This window comes from Pristiophorus japonicus, chromosome 10 (assembly GCF_044704955.1).
Source record: "Pristiophorus japonicus isolate sPriJap1 chromosome 10, sPriJap1.hap1, whole genome shotgun sequence".
Lineage (NCBI taxonomy): Eukaryota > Metazoa > Chordata > Chondrichthyes > Pristiophoridae > Pristiophorus > Pristiophorus japonicus.
In genome coordinates this window covers 166,049,931-166,062,507 of record NC_091986.1, presented here as the reverse complement: position 1 = coordinate 166,062,507, position 12,577 = coordinate 166,049,931, and the positions used below count along the sequence as shown (strand labels likewise).

At 38.5% G+C, this 12,577-nt stretch overlaps 1 protein-coding gene across 1 annotated transcript in view; it reads right to left on the bottom strand.

Annotated features, from left to right (window-relative positions):
• The window catches only part of pan3 (poly(A) specific ribonuclease subunit PAN3), a 196,939-nt gene that overhangs the window by 43,830 nt on the left and 140,532 nt on the right, over positions 1-12,577 (bottom strand). Inside the window, exons 9-12 of the mRNA XM_070892304.1 lie at positions 11,065-11,223; positions 10,505-10,621; positions 3,420-3,521; positions 1,413-1,578 (exon numbers count right to left, since the gene is read on the bottom strand). Of these exons, the coding sequence (XP_070748405.1) occupies positions 1,413-1,578; positions 3,420-3,521; positions 10,505-10,621; positions 11,065-11,223 (544 nt within the window). The remainder of the gene's footprint in view (positions 1-1,412; positions 1,579-3,419; positions 3,522-10,504; positions 10,622-11,064; positions 11,224-12,577) is intronic.

The following is a 12,577-nucleotide window of genomic DNA, read 5'->3' as shown; positions in this document are numbered from 1 at the left end:
GACTCCCTCCAAAACTTTGCCTAAAAACAATGGCGTCTTTCTGCTTCGATTTTTTAATGTGCGCTGCTTTTTCTTAAGTGCCCAGAAGGTTTTTTTTGGAGTGGTCACAAAAGCCATCCTAGGAAAAATGTAAGTTGGCCAAACTTGCTTAAATTTGAATAACTGGCACAGACATCAGGTTACGCCTCCTATGACGCGAAAAAATCGTAACCTAAAAAAATTGTACCTTAGTGAATAACGCTGGCGCAGAAACTTTGGGGAAACTTGGAGATTTTAATTTACTCCAAAAAAAACAATGCACGCCAAAAAAGCGGTGCAGATAATTGGGGAAGATTGAGCCCCATATCCCTTTTGCAGGATCATTGTGTCCTCCTCACAGCTTACTGCCCAACTAGCTTTGTATTGTCAGCAAACTTGGGATACATTACAGTAGGTTCCTTCATCTAGGTCATTAATATAAATTGCAAATAACTGAGCCCCAAGCACTGATATTTGTGGCACCCCACTAGTTACAGCCTACCAACCTGAAAATGACCCAATTATCCCTACTCTGTTTTCTGTCCGTTAATCAATGCTCTATCCACGTTAATATATTACCCCAACCCCATGAGCCCTTATCTTGCGTAGCAACCTTGTATGTGGCACCTTATCGAATGCCTTTTGGAAATCCAAATAGACTACATCCACTGGTTCCCCTTTATCTACCCTGCTAGTTACATCCTCAAAAAAGCTAAATAAATTTGTTAAACACGATTTCCCTTTCATAAAACAGTGTTAACTCTGCCTAATCATATGATGATTTTCTAAATGCCCTGTTACCACTTCCTTAATAATGGATTCCAGCATTTTCCTGACAACTGATATCAAGCTAACTGGCCTATAGTTCCATCTTCTCTCTCCCTCCTTTCTTGAATTGCGATAAAATGAAGATGGTTTTAAAGATGGAAAGACCAAGGTCAAAAGTTGATATCCAAGTGCGTCTTAGACAGTTAAAATGAGTGAAGCCCCCACCCCAAAGTATCTTCAGTTTTTCTGTGAATTTTTAAATTTAATAATGATCCTATCCTGAAAAATTCACAATACAAAATAAATAACAGGCTAAAAGAATTTGACATCTTATGCAACCCCTCACAATTTTGAGTTTCATTCAATAAATCATGCCAAAAATCCATTTTAAGCTTTAAAAAAATTACAAAAAGTCTGTTGCATTACTACTGGGTTTGTTTTTCCACGTTCCTTCATAAATGTACACCAATGGAATACAAATAGAATAATTTGCGGGCCAATAAACAAATATATGCATATTACCAATATTTGTTGGATAATATAGCAAATATTTAAGCAATTATGAACCGTTGAAAAAGTATGCAAATTTTAAACAGAAAAATTGGTTCTCAAATCAAGATTTTTACCTGGTTTTACCAGTTATAAGAATCTTAGTTGGGTCCATGACACGACAGGCCAGTCCTGCTGTATGAATGGTCCGCAGTGCTGAGCTCAATTGGACGATGTAAGCCCAGATAAGCGATTCTGGCAGTAATCCTGCATGTTGGCGAGGGAGAGGTCCATCATGTTGGCCTAGGTTAAACAACAGGAATACCTTTTTGTATTTTAGCTATTTAAGTCATGGTGCCAGCAGGGGTAAAATGAAGAAACAGCAAGACCCTACCATCAGTAAAAGAAACTGGAGACCGACTTCTGGTCAGGATTGTTATGCAGTGAGCTGAGGGACAGCAAGTCTTCAGAGAATCTAGAACTTCTGGATGGATAGCCACTTGAGGTTTCACCCCAAGTTCAGAGGTGGGATTATTATCAATGAATGAGGACCAATGTACACTTTTATATTCAATAAGGAGTTTAACTTGAGTGGAATATGTCCCAACATATATCCTCAGAAACTGAATGCATCTTCTCTACCTGCTAAGAGGCATTATCATTTTAGTAATGTATACATTTGAAGTACTCTTGGGTGTCCTGAGGCCACGAAAAGCACTATATAAATGAGAGTAATTTTCTTTTATTTCTTTCCATGGTGATCTATCACTAAAGCAATATAGTTGATGAGGCAGCCTGCACTCCAGATTAGCTACCTTTATTTAAGTAAATATCAGTGCTTTGAACGTGCCTGGAGGTTAACTCCGAGGTGCTTGAATACCAGCTCAGAAACCTCTGGATTAGCCCAATAGGCCAATCCAAAGTACCAATTCCTACGTAAATGGATCCTGATGCATATGTCCATCCTGAAACATAAATCATTATAGCAGCTCCAGCTGTAAATAGAAATCTAAAAGGACGGGAAGCGAAAAACAGAGCAAAGGTAGCACTCTATTAATGGTGAAGTACCATAATATTTGTTAATTATAATAAAGTACTACTATGGAACAACACATTCTATATTTTATGCACTTTTTGCATTTCCTTTTCAGATGTTGGATAAGCTGGGGGGGGGGGGGGGGAAGGTGGATTAAGGCAGCCACAATGTTAGCTTTGTGCAGGTGTTATAAATGAGAATGAGCTTGAAGCTGAAACAATGTATTGGTCATCTGTTAAAACTTGGAGAAAATTTGCTACCACATCCCTTACAAATAAAATTCATGGACGACAGCAGATGGCTTGGTAAGATAAGATTCGTTTACTGCCCACAGCATCTGACCCAAGGAACATGTGACTTAACCACTTAACCACGAGTCCCAATTCTCAACTGTCAACTACATCATTTTGGTAGCACAGAATAACGGGTGACATGGAACTAAATTTACCTTGCAGATTTAATTCCCTGTTTGTAGTTTTGTTTCCATTTACTTGTGGCTCACCCACATTCTTTTCTTGCAATGATAAGTAGTCAAAGTACCACAGGACTTTGTACAAAGGCTAGAAGTTTCTTGTTTAAGTAACTTCCCTGAACTTCAAATACAGTAGATCCTACATACTTCTAGAATTCTTTTCGCAATGATTCTCAGCCAATTAAAAGATCCACACAAAATCTAATACAATTACAAAAACTTTCATAAATCTGAGTTTCTAAATACTGACATTGAGACATAGCAAAGCATCAGTCACATGCGGAAATCAATCACTAAACTTAAGAGTTTCCAAATTAAACTCCTGAGAAATCCACATAAATAGTTTTTGTTTGGCTGATGGAGTACACATTTGCTCACTCCCACTCCTTGGGATCACTCTTCACTTAATAAAACTCAGAAAGCTTAGCCACAGGCTTGGACAAGGTGCTGCCAGTTAGCCAGCTAAAACCATGTGGCTAACCATCACATAACTAAGCTTTTCACTGCTTCTACAGGTAGATTAGTGTTCATTATTGATAGCAAAGTATTGAGAACTATTACCACTACTTAGGTTTTAATATAATAATTATTAAACAGGCTAAGAGGTATTTTAATTTAAAATGTATTTCTGCTTACCCCATTTCCTTTTAGTGAAATAGGCATCAGCACTGGGGTCATTGAAGTGCCTGTTCATCATCGTCTCTGCTCCAGCATGGAAGTCATAAGCAAATACAAGTGCTGTAGACAAAGCAACCAATAAAATCTATAGAAAAAATTGAACTTGCAGTTCATTATAGCTCTCATGAGAAAAAATCCCGAGTTTCAAATCCATGCTTTTTTCTTTAACCCAGAGACCATTACATTTGATGGGAAATGCCACAACATATATGAGGTAAAAGGAGCCTCAGAAACAAAAGTGATCCTACATGGTTCACTACACAAACATTTTATTTTCAAGGCAGTTTGTGCATTATGGTAAATGTAAAGACTTGGAAAAAACATTCAGCAGTTTTTTTTCTCGTACTGATGGAGAACTCTCCCAGTATGCCACCTCACAAATAACAAACTTGGTATTTAAGTGGTCACTTTTGAAGATTAGAAGTCTGCACTTAGGAATACAAAACTCATTTGGTTTTTGTGAAAATCTCACCATGAACTAGTCCAAATATCACCTTGATTTGTAACATCAGTAAACCTTATCCTCAACCAGATTAGGTTTATTAAAACATTTAACATTTTTACAATCTTACTTGGATAAGTACATTCTTGGAATATGTAACCATTATTCATGAAGCCAAACCTCAGGCGAGACTAGAAAGTTGAGAAGACTTCCCGCATCACCCCCCCCTCCCCTCCCGCCCAAGAGTTGTGGATATGTGAAACATATGGCCAGCAGAAGCAACTGACATGGTGTTGACTAACTCCTTTAAAAAGGAGCTAGATAAATGTCTGGTTGGAAACAGGACTGGTGATTATACAGCCAGGTATAGGTTGCAATGATCAAGTACATTAGGACACAATTGTTTGTATGCTATCAAGGTCTTTGTGGAGAAGGGGATGGGGTTGGGGCATTGTTTTCAAAAGACAGGAGACCAGGTTCAAACAGTGGTGATGGATACATAGTCTAGAAGCTTATTCCATTAATCTTGCAAATCCAAAAATATTTATGCAGAACCTTCCAAAAGTATATTATTGTAGATTATATATAGTTTATGGGAACTGCACTCTGATAGGCTGAATCATCTGTTCTCTTTTATCCTTATGATATTGTGGTTTCAAAGAATGAGGAAGACCACGTCCAATGCAGGCAATCTAATATTCATTGTTTTTCAACCTCCGCATAGATTATCCAAAGCAATAAAATGTACTGAGGTAGAAAACTCTGAACTGATATTGGGCCAGCTTGGAGCACAGAGGCATCAAAATGCTAGTCATCATCAACACTTCAATCAAAGAAATGAATCTTAAATCAGAACAATAATGTTTGGTACAAGTAGGGAAGTTACTCCATTTGACTGTTGTGTGGACTATTTTGAAAAATCCTATGTATACTACAACCCAATTCACTAACAAAACTGTACTAACGTTTTGTGATATGTTCTTATAATGGAATAAAACTTGCATTATAATACCCAAGATAAAGTAAACAAATTTTAGGCAAGAATAATGGATGTGGTCTTATCAAAGCTCTAACAAGGATCAACAGAGCATGATGCTCTGCAGGCTCAATTTGCAGCAAAAAGTGCAAGTCTTTAAAGGTAAAAGTGACAAGAAACTAAGCTCAAATAAATAAACAGCATATTCACAGAAGTCAATACCCACCAGAAGAAAGTTATTTTAACAAAATAATTTTCCCACAAGAGAAAGGGAATATCAAGCATAAACTACTAGAAAAGGTTTAACTTTCAGGCACCTTTCATGAAGTTCAATACAACTAGTGCAACAGATTTTCTCACCAAGGGATCCAGGACAGAACTTAAGTAAGCAGCAAAGATAAATTAAGATATTTGAACATTGCACCCCAATAGGTTACAGTCAAGATCCAAATACCAACATATAAGGCTTCTTCACTTAGCATTACAGGTTTTAAGGTAAAAACTCTTTAAGGTGCTACCAAGGCACCAGTCAGCGAAGTATTTGAGTCCTGATGAAAGGTCAGCGACCGGAAACATTAACTCTGTTTCTCTCTCTCGGCAGATGCTGCCTGACCTGCTGAGTATTTCCAGCATTTTCTGTTTTTATTTCAGATTTCCAGCATCTGCAGTATTTTACTTTTGTATCAAGAAAGACTTGTATTTATATAGCACCTTTCATTACCAACAGATATCTCAAAGTGCTTTACAGCCAATGGAGTACTTTTTGAAGTGTAGTCACTGTTGTAATGTGGGAAACGTGGCCTCCAATCTGTGCACAAGTTTCCACAAACAGCAGTGATAATGACCAGAAAAATGACCTGGTTATGTTGATTGAGGGATAAATATTGGTCAGGACACTGGGGATAACTCCTCTGCTCTTCTTCGAAATAGTGCCATAGAATCTTTTACATCCATCTGAAAGCAGACAGGGCTTCGGTTTAACATCTCATCTGAGACGGCACTTCCGACAGTGCAGCACTCCCTCAGCACTGCACTGGAATGTCAGCCGAGATTTATGTGCTCAAGTCCCTGGAGTGGGACTTGAACCCACAACCTTCTGACTCAAGAGGCAAGTGTGCTACCCACTGAGCCACAGCTGAATAACAAAACCTTTTTTGGTTGTTGGCTCTCTCAACAGCTAAACCATCAAAGGCTGTAAGGAGCACGCTTTCATACCTGTCCTCAAAGGTGCAATGGGCATTGTCTGTATGGAATCAGAAAGAATGGATTGATGCTCAGAGCAAGGAAGTCCAAGTATCAAGTTTTCATCAAACAGTAAAGGATTGCTACACACAACCGATATTCGTGATTTCAGCGGCAAAAAGAAACAAAGTAAAAAAAGAATTTCCTGTTCCAGAAGACTGATAGAGCACCTTGTGTTATGGCTCAATAGTCCTGAATCAAAATAAAATTTGCCTGCCAAGATCGACTTGCAATTTCTTGCTCTGGAATGTTGCATGAGATTTATTACTGGGCAACCCCATCTGTCAATGATCTAAGACATTGTACGATTCAGTGATTCCCAACCTGTATGTTTATATAGCACACTACAACCTGCTGCAAATTTGTTACCTAAGAACAGCAGAATGGGAGAGTTTATTTACTAGTTAAGAGGCTTGTAGCTGAATGCACACACCTCTGATCCTTGATCCCATGAGATAAATAAGACAAAGAGCAGTGCCTAGTCTCCATACATTTGGCATCTGCTTCACTGAGACTCCTTGTTCTCCAAAGTCTGTGAGAATGGCCAGGGTTCGGGGGTGTGAATGCTTTATTTGGTAAAAGTGTTTTTATCAAGGGCTTTTTATTCTTGGGTGCAATTTTTTTTTTTGCTTTCCCAAAACATGCATTTCCTTAGGCCTGAAGAACTTAGGATGTTAAAAAATTTGCTCTTCGGATGTGGTATTCCTATTTGCGCCGAGAGGGTGTCTTCTCCATCAACATCTGCAGTTCTTGTGATGATGGTACTTCTACAATGGTGTTAGGTAGCGTAGTCGAATATATTGATCCAGCAACAAAGAAGGAATAGTGATATATGTCCAAGTCAGGATGGTGGGGAACTTAGAGGCAAGAAAGAAAACATGCACTTCTATAGCAGCTTCCACAACCTCAGGACGTCCAAAAGTGCTTTACAGAAAATGAAGCACTTTTGAAGTGTAATCGCTGTAATACCGCGTACAAAACGCGGCAGCCAATTTGCGTATCAGGTCCCACAAACAGCAATGAGATAATGATCAGATAATCTGGTTTTAGCGATGGTGGTGGAGGGTAAATATTGGCCAAGACACAGGGGAGAACTCCCATGCGCTCTTCTCCAAAACAATGCCATGGGGTCTTTTACATCCACCCGAGAGGGCAGTCTCATCCAAAAGATGGCACCTCTGACAGTGCTGCACTGAAATGTGAGCCTATATAATGTGCTCAAGCCTTTGGAATGGGAAGTGAACCCACACCTTCAGAATCAGAGGCGAGATGCTATCAATGAGCCAAGGCTCAAAATTTTGACGGGATTGGACAGGTTAGATGCAGGAAGAATGTTCCCGATGTTGGGGAAGTCATGAACCAGGGGTCACAGTCTAAGGATAAGGGCTAAGCCATTTAGGACCGAGATGAGGAGAAACTTCTTCACTCAGAGAATTGTGAACCTGTGGAATTCTCTACCACAGAAAGTTGTTGAGGCCAGTTCACTAAATATATTCAAAAGGGAGTTAGATGTGGCCCTTATGGTTAAAGGGATCAAGGGGTAATGGAGAGAAAGCAGGAATGGGGTAATGAGGTTGCATGATCAGCCATGATCATATTGAATGGTGGTGCAGGCTCGAAGGGCCTATTCCTGCACCTATTTTCTATGTTTCTAAGTCTGACCCTCGCCTTGTAACACTGCTCCCACAAAATTGCAGCTCTTGTACTTGATGGTAGATTTCAGGGGAGCGAGGTGCTGTTGAAATAATTCTTCTTCTTCGGCAGTCCCCAGAGTTGAGGATGACTTGCTTCCACACTAAAATGAGAACTGCTTTGTCCTAGATACCATCAAGCTTCGAATGTTATGACTGCACCCATCCAGCCGAGTGGTGATTATCCACTCTAGCTCAACACACAGTCTCTAACACACCAAAATACTGATTTTTACAGACTATTTATGCAAGCAAGACACCAGTGAACTTAATTTTTACGATGTAGGTTGCTATCTTCAATTGCAGATTATCTTGGTTACTCCCAATTATCCAACTCTTATAAGTCTTCTTCTATAGTATGAGGGATGTCGGCAGTAGGTTAGTTAAAACCAGTTTCCTCAATAGTTAAGGACACTTTATACAGTTAGGCCAAGTGGAACCACACCGAACCAATAAATTCTTTCAAGCCTGCATAGGTGATGACAGATTGACAAATTCACAAAATCCAGGACCCAATAATTGTCTATGGCAGTACTCGTGAGTAAGTATTGACTAAATTGGAAGGTCATGAGCGTATTAGTCATGAAAAAAAATAATTAAAGCTCAGTATATATGAGTTCAAAGGACTTTCCTCCTCTACTTGCTCTGTAAAGGACCTTCCTAAGAATTGGAAGGTGGCTGTATATTTGACTTCAATCACTAAAATATTTACTCCAGCGTTGAACTGAAGCAGCAGTTCAGCGCGGAGGCTGAGTGCTCTTGCAATTAGAGCTGCATAAGGACATTAGTGGCCCAATGAATAAGTTCCATTAACAGTCCTGACCTGCAATCAATTCCTTTCTGACGTGGAGCTGATAATGTGCCTCTTGGAAGAACTGGAACGTGATGCTTGCTTGCATGGAGAATTAAAGAGTTTTTCTTGTTCAGGACTTTCTTCCAGTGAATCAAACGGTCCCTACTGCAGGCTTTCAAACAGAGTTCAAAATATTGAAAATTATCCAATGTCAGTAAGCAATGCAATGATCTTTGGGTCTGGTTACTGGATAGGGTCAGAACTATTTTAGTAGATAGTGAAGCTGGATGTTGTCACTGATGATGATGATTTGACCTGAAGATCTAATGGAGGCATTACATGGTTGATATTTCATTTTTGAAATGTAAAAATATAAAAAAATATTTCACTGAAGTTACGATAATGACCTGAAAATTGAATCTTCAAAATTAAAAACAACTTCCTGCAAAGCCCAACACATTATTTTTGTGTTGTTTGACGAACAAGCCAATAGATACAACAGTTGAAATAGCAGCTTACGATGAGAAAAAAAATGGAGGGGGCAAGATCATTAAGCCAAGATGGCTTCCATAGTAGTAAACCTTTAAACTGCGTTACAAGTGCAGGTCCTCATTTAATAGAGTATTCACTGGTATGTGGAGATCACACAAATGAAAGATCAAAATCAAAATCAATATTCATTATACTATTGAGAGAATACTAATATAGGATGCTTATTGGAAAGTCACATTATAATTGTAGAAAAAAGTTTATCAAACACTTGTTACCCAAGGTATATCATTGTGCTTTTATCATTATGCAAGAGGGAAGGAACATGAGGGCCACACATTGCAAGCTTCATAAAACCTTGGCTTTTGATTAATTCACAAAAATGTGAAAGCAAAAATGACAAACTGCAGCTATTCTGGTTCTCCAAAGATGTTTCTTCCATAAAATCTCAGAGAATGCTTGGCACAAAGACGCTTATGGACAGATTTATGTGCATGCATTTTCATGTGCACTGTTTCTGCATGTACTTGTGCATTCAAGTAATTTAGTGCTAATCTTCATTTATAAAAAAAATTAGGTGTTTGTGAATTTAAGTCTTATTAGACCAAAATATGGCAAAGGAGGAGTCAGGTAACATGCTATCACTTCACTGCAATGTCAGATATGAGAGCAACCAAAAAACACTGACATGTTATTTAGCCATTTTGAGAATGAGTGTCGGAAGTGGAGATATAAACAATGACATCCACCTCAGACATGACCTATTTGCTGTGATCCTTGCAAATCATATTTTGAAAAATATCATGTGGAAACTCATCATAGCTTTCCCAATTTAACATATTAAGATCGGTGCAGTTAAATTTGAATAATCTTTGAATCTGACAGTTCAGTTCCTTCACAACATCAAGCTCAGCAACTCTTCCCAGCTAATTTATCCATCACTTGTAATCTCCTCCAGTCCTTTCCTTCCCAACATGGAGCACTTATTGTTCTATAATCCTCCACCTTTTCTGCGTTTCCCAAGCCACACAACCCCTGCAGCTGAACAGGTGGTAGTCCTTCTTTCAGGTGAAGGATAGCCACTATATTTTGTCCCAAGACATAAATGATGTAGTTTGCCCTGTTCTTCTGGCTTATTGACGATATGTTTAGGCAAACAGTTCAATGAGGATAAAAATGGGTAAACATTGTGCAGATAACCAGTATGAAGGTTGCATTGGTTGCATTATGAAAATTACAGATGCTACTCAAGAGCTCAAAACCAGTATCAATTTGGCTAGTTAGAAAGATTACCCCAAATCGCATTTGTATCACCAAGTAATAACTGCTAAGATTTGCAACAGCCTTCTGCTAGAAAATGTATACTATACTGCTTATGTTGGCCGTTATAGGAAATAAATGACTACTCACAGTGTTCTCCAAATGCTTTGGTGGTGAATACTTCTCGAAGTGTTACTGTATTTGAATGTTGTATCTTCTTCCACATGTCCACTAAGACCATACACTTTGTGTTTACAAGACGAAAGCCTGAAATGTATTCAAAGTACTCGGTTAAAACTATGCCTTTTACCTCTGGGATCTGGTCCAGTATTTCAGTTGATTGCAAGGGTCCAAGTGAAATTTGAATAGTTTGAATTTATTTCTTGGTGCAAAGAACTGAATGCCAGTGACGCTCAGACTATGGTTATGGTCAATGAAAAAAATTACACTAGTGTAGTAAGGGATGGGCTTCCAAGGCCATTGCACATTATTGAAATTTCTAATCTGTATTTACCCAAATAGTGTAAAATGCTATTATTAACTGGGTGCCCAAGTTAAAAATGATCCTCTCCACAGTACCTGTATCTCTGGCCTCAAGCATAAAAAATTATACAGAAAAAATGTTAACAATACTTAATTACTCAAAGCAACTTTAACAGAACACTAACAAGTAGCTAATATATGATGACTGCAAATCTGAATTTCCTTACCATGTATCCTGCGAAGGCAGTATGGGAGATCATCTTTGCTATTGATAGCTTTATAACAGGATGTAATGAAACCAAAATTACTTGTTTTTTGTAGCCGATTAGCTGGTGGAGGCTCCAAAGGAAAAAGACTGTGGTAGTTGTCTACCTCTGTTGGAAACCCTATAGCAGACAATCCATGCATTATTATAATAACCAGAAAACAAGACCCACACAAAATATACCAAAATGCAATAAACACTTTCTCCCCTTTCCCATTAAGTAGATTAATGTACACCAACCACATATTTTCTTAAGATTCTTAATAAATCCATTTCAGAAAACTTTACATTATTGTAGCTAGAATGATTAACACCTACTGCTTAAATAGGTAAAATAAACTCCTCCAAAGGCTCAGATAGTTAACTCAGTGAGTAGCTGAGTTTTATAGACCTGGAAGGTCCCAGATTAGGTTTGTGAACCGTACTGAAATAGCTCATCTCAGCCAGATAACGATAGGATAGGAATGTGTTTGACATCCCTGGGTGTAAGAGGTACAAAATTCCTGGGTCAGAGAGGGAGAAATAAAAAGCCCTGGTTCCCACTTCCAAACGCTATCTAGCAATGCCTGCTGGAACTGTGTGCGTATCAAGGTCTACAAATGAATAATGGTCGTTTAGGTGAGGTACCAAAGGATACCCAGTAGCCATGAAACAGCACCTCAGCAAAGAATCAACACCTTCAGAAGTGGCTGAAAATGGTCATTTAAAGGGGGAACAACAAGTAAAAAGGATTACATTGCTCAATAAATGAAAGTAATGCTGTGCATCTTGGTAGAAAATAAATGCGATAGTCCAATTTAACAAGGAAATGTTGGGAAAAACTAACCAACTTTACACAGTCAGTAACATAGGAAGAAATAGGAAAACTTACAAGTTTATATAAAGCAAATGAGCTGAATGCTTATCATGATTTCACAACTTACTTCAGTTCCAATATATGATATGAGATAATTCCAAGTCTTTTCAAAGCCAATTGCTAAGAATAAGTTGTTAAAAAAATACTATGCCCAAAAATGTACAACTGTACCCAAGTATGCCACTATTGTGCAATATTGAGCAACTTCTGTATGTAAACATGCAAAATAAAAATCAGTAATTTTATTGTTTTGGATTCCACAGTCTCAACAAAATGGCCACTACTTCTATATCATGCTAGAGAGCAAATACAACCACCACCTTCTTTTCTTTTACTAGCAGCCATCTCCTTGAACCACTCTCCATTTTCACCTCTTAAGTGTGAGGAGTTCACGGAAGTATTTTGTCACCAAGACGGAGATCATCTGTTTAACTGCTTCTCCCCTTTCCCCTTGTCCACCAAACCAAACATCCCCAATGCTGGCTCTGCTCTAGCCCTGAACCGACGATTCTCTCCAGCTTCTCTTCCAATTTCCTTCAATGCTCTCTTCAAGCTTATTTTGTCCATTAGACTCACCTCCTGCTCCCTTGACCCCATTCCCACTAAACTGTTGACCACA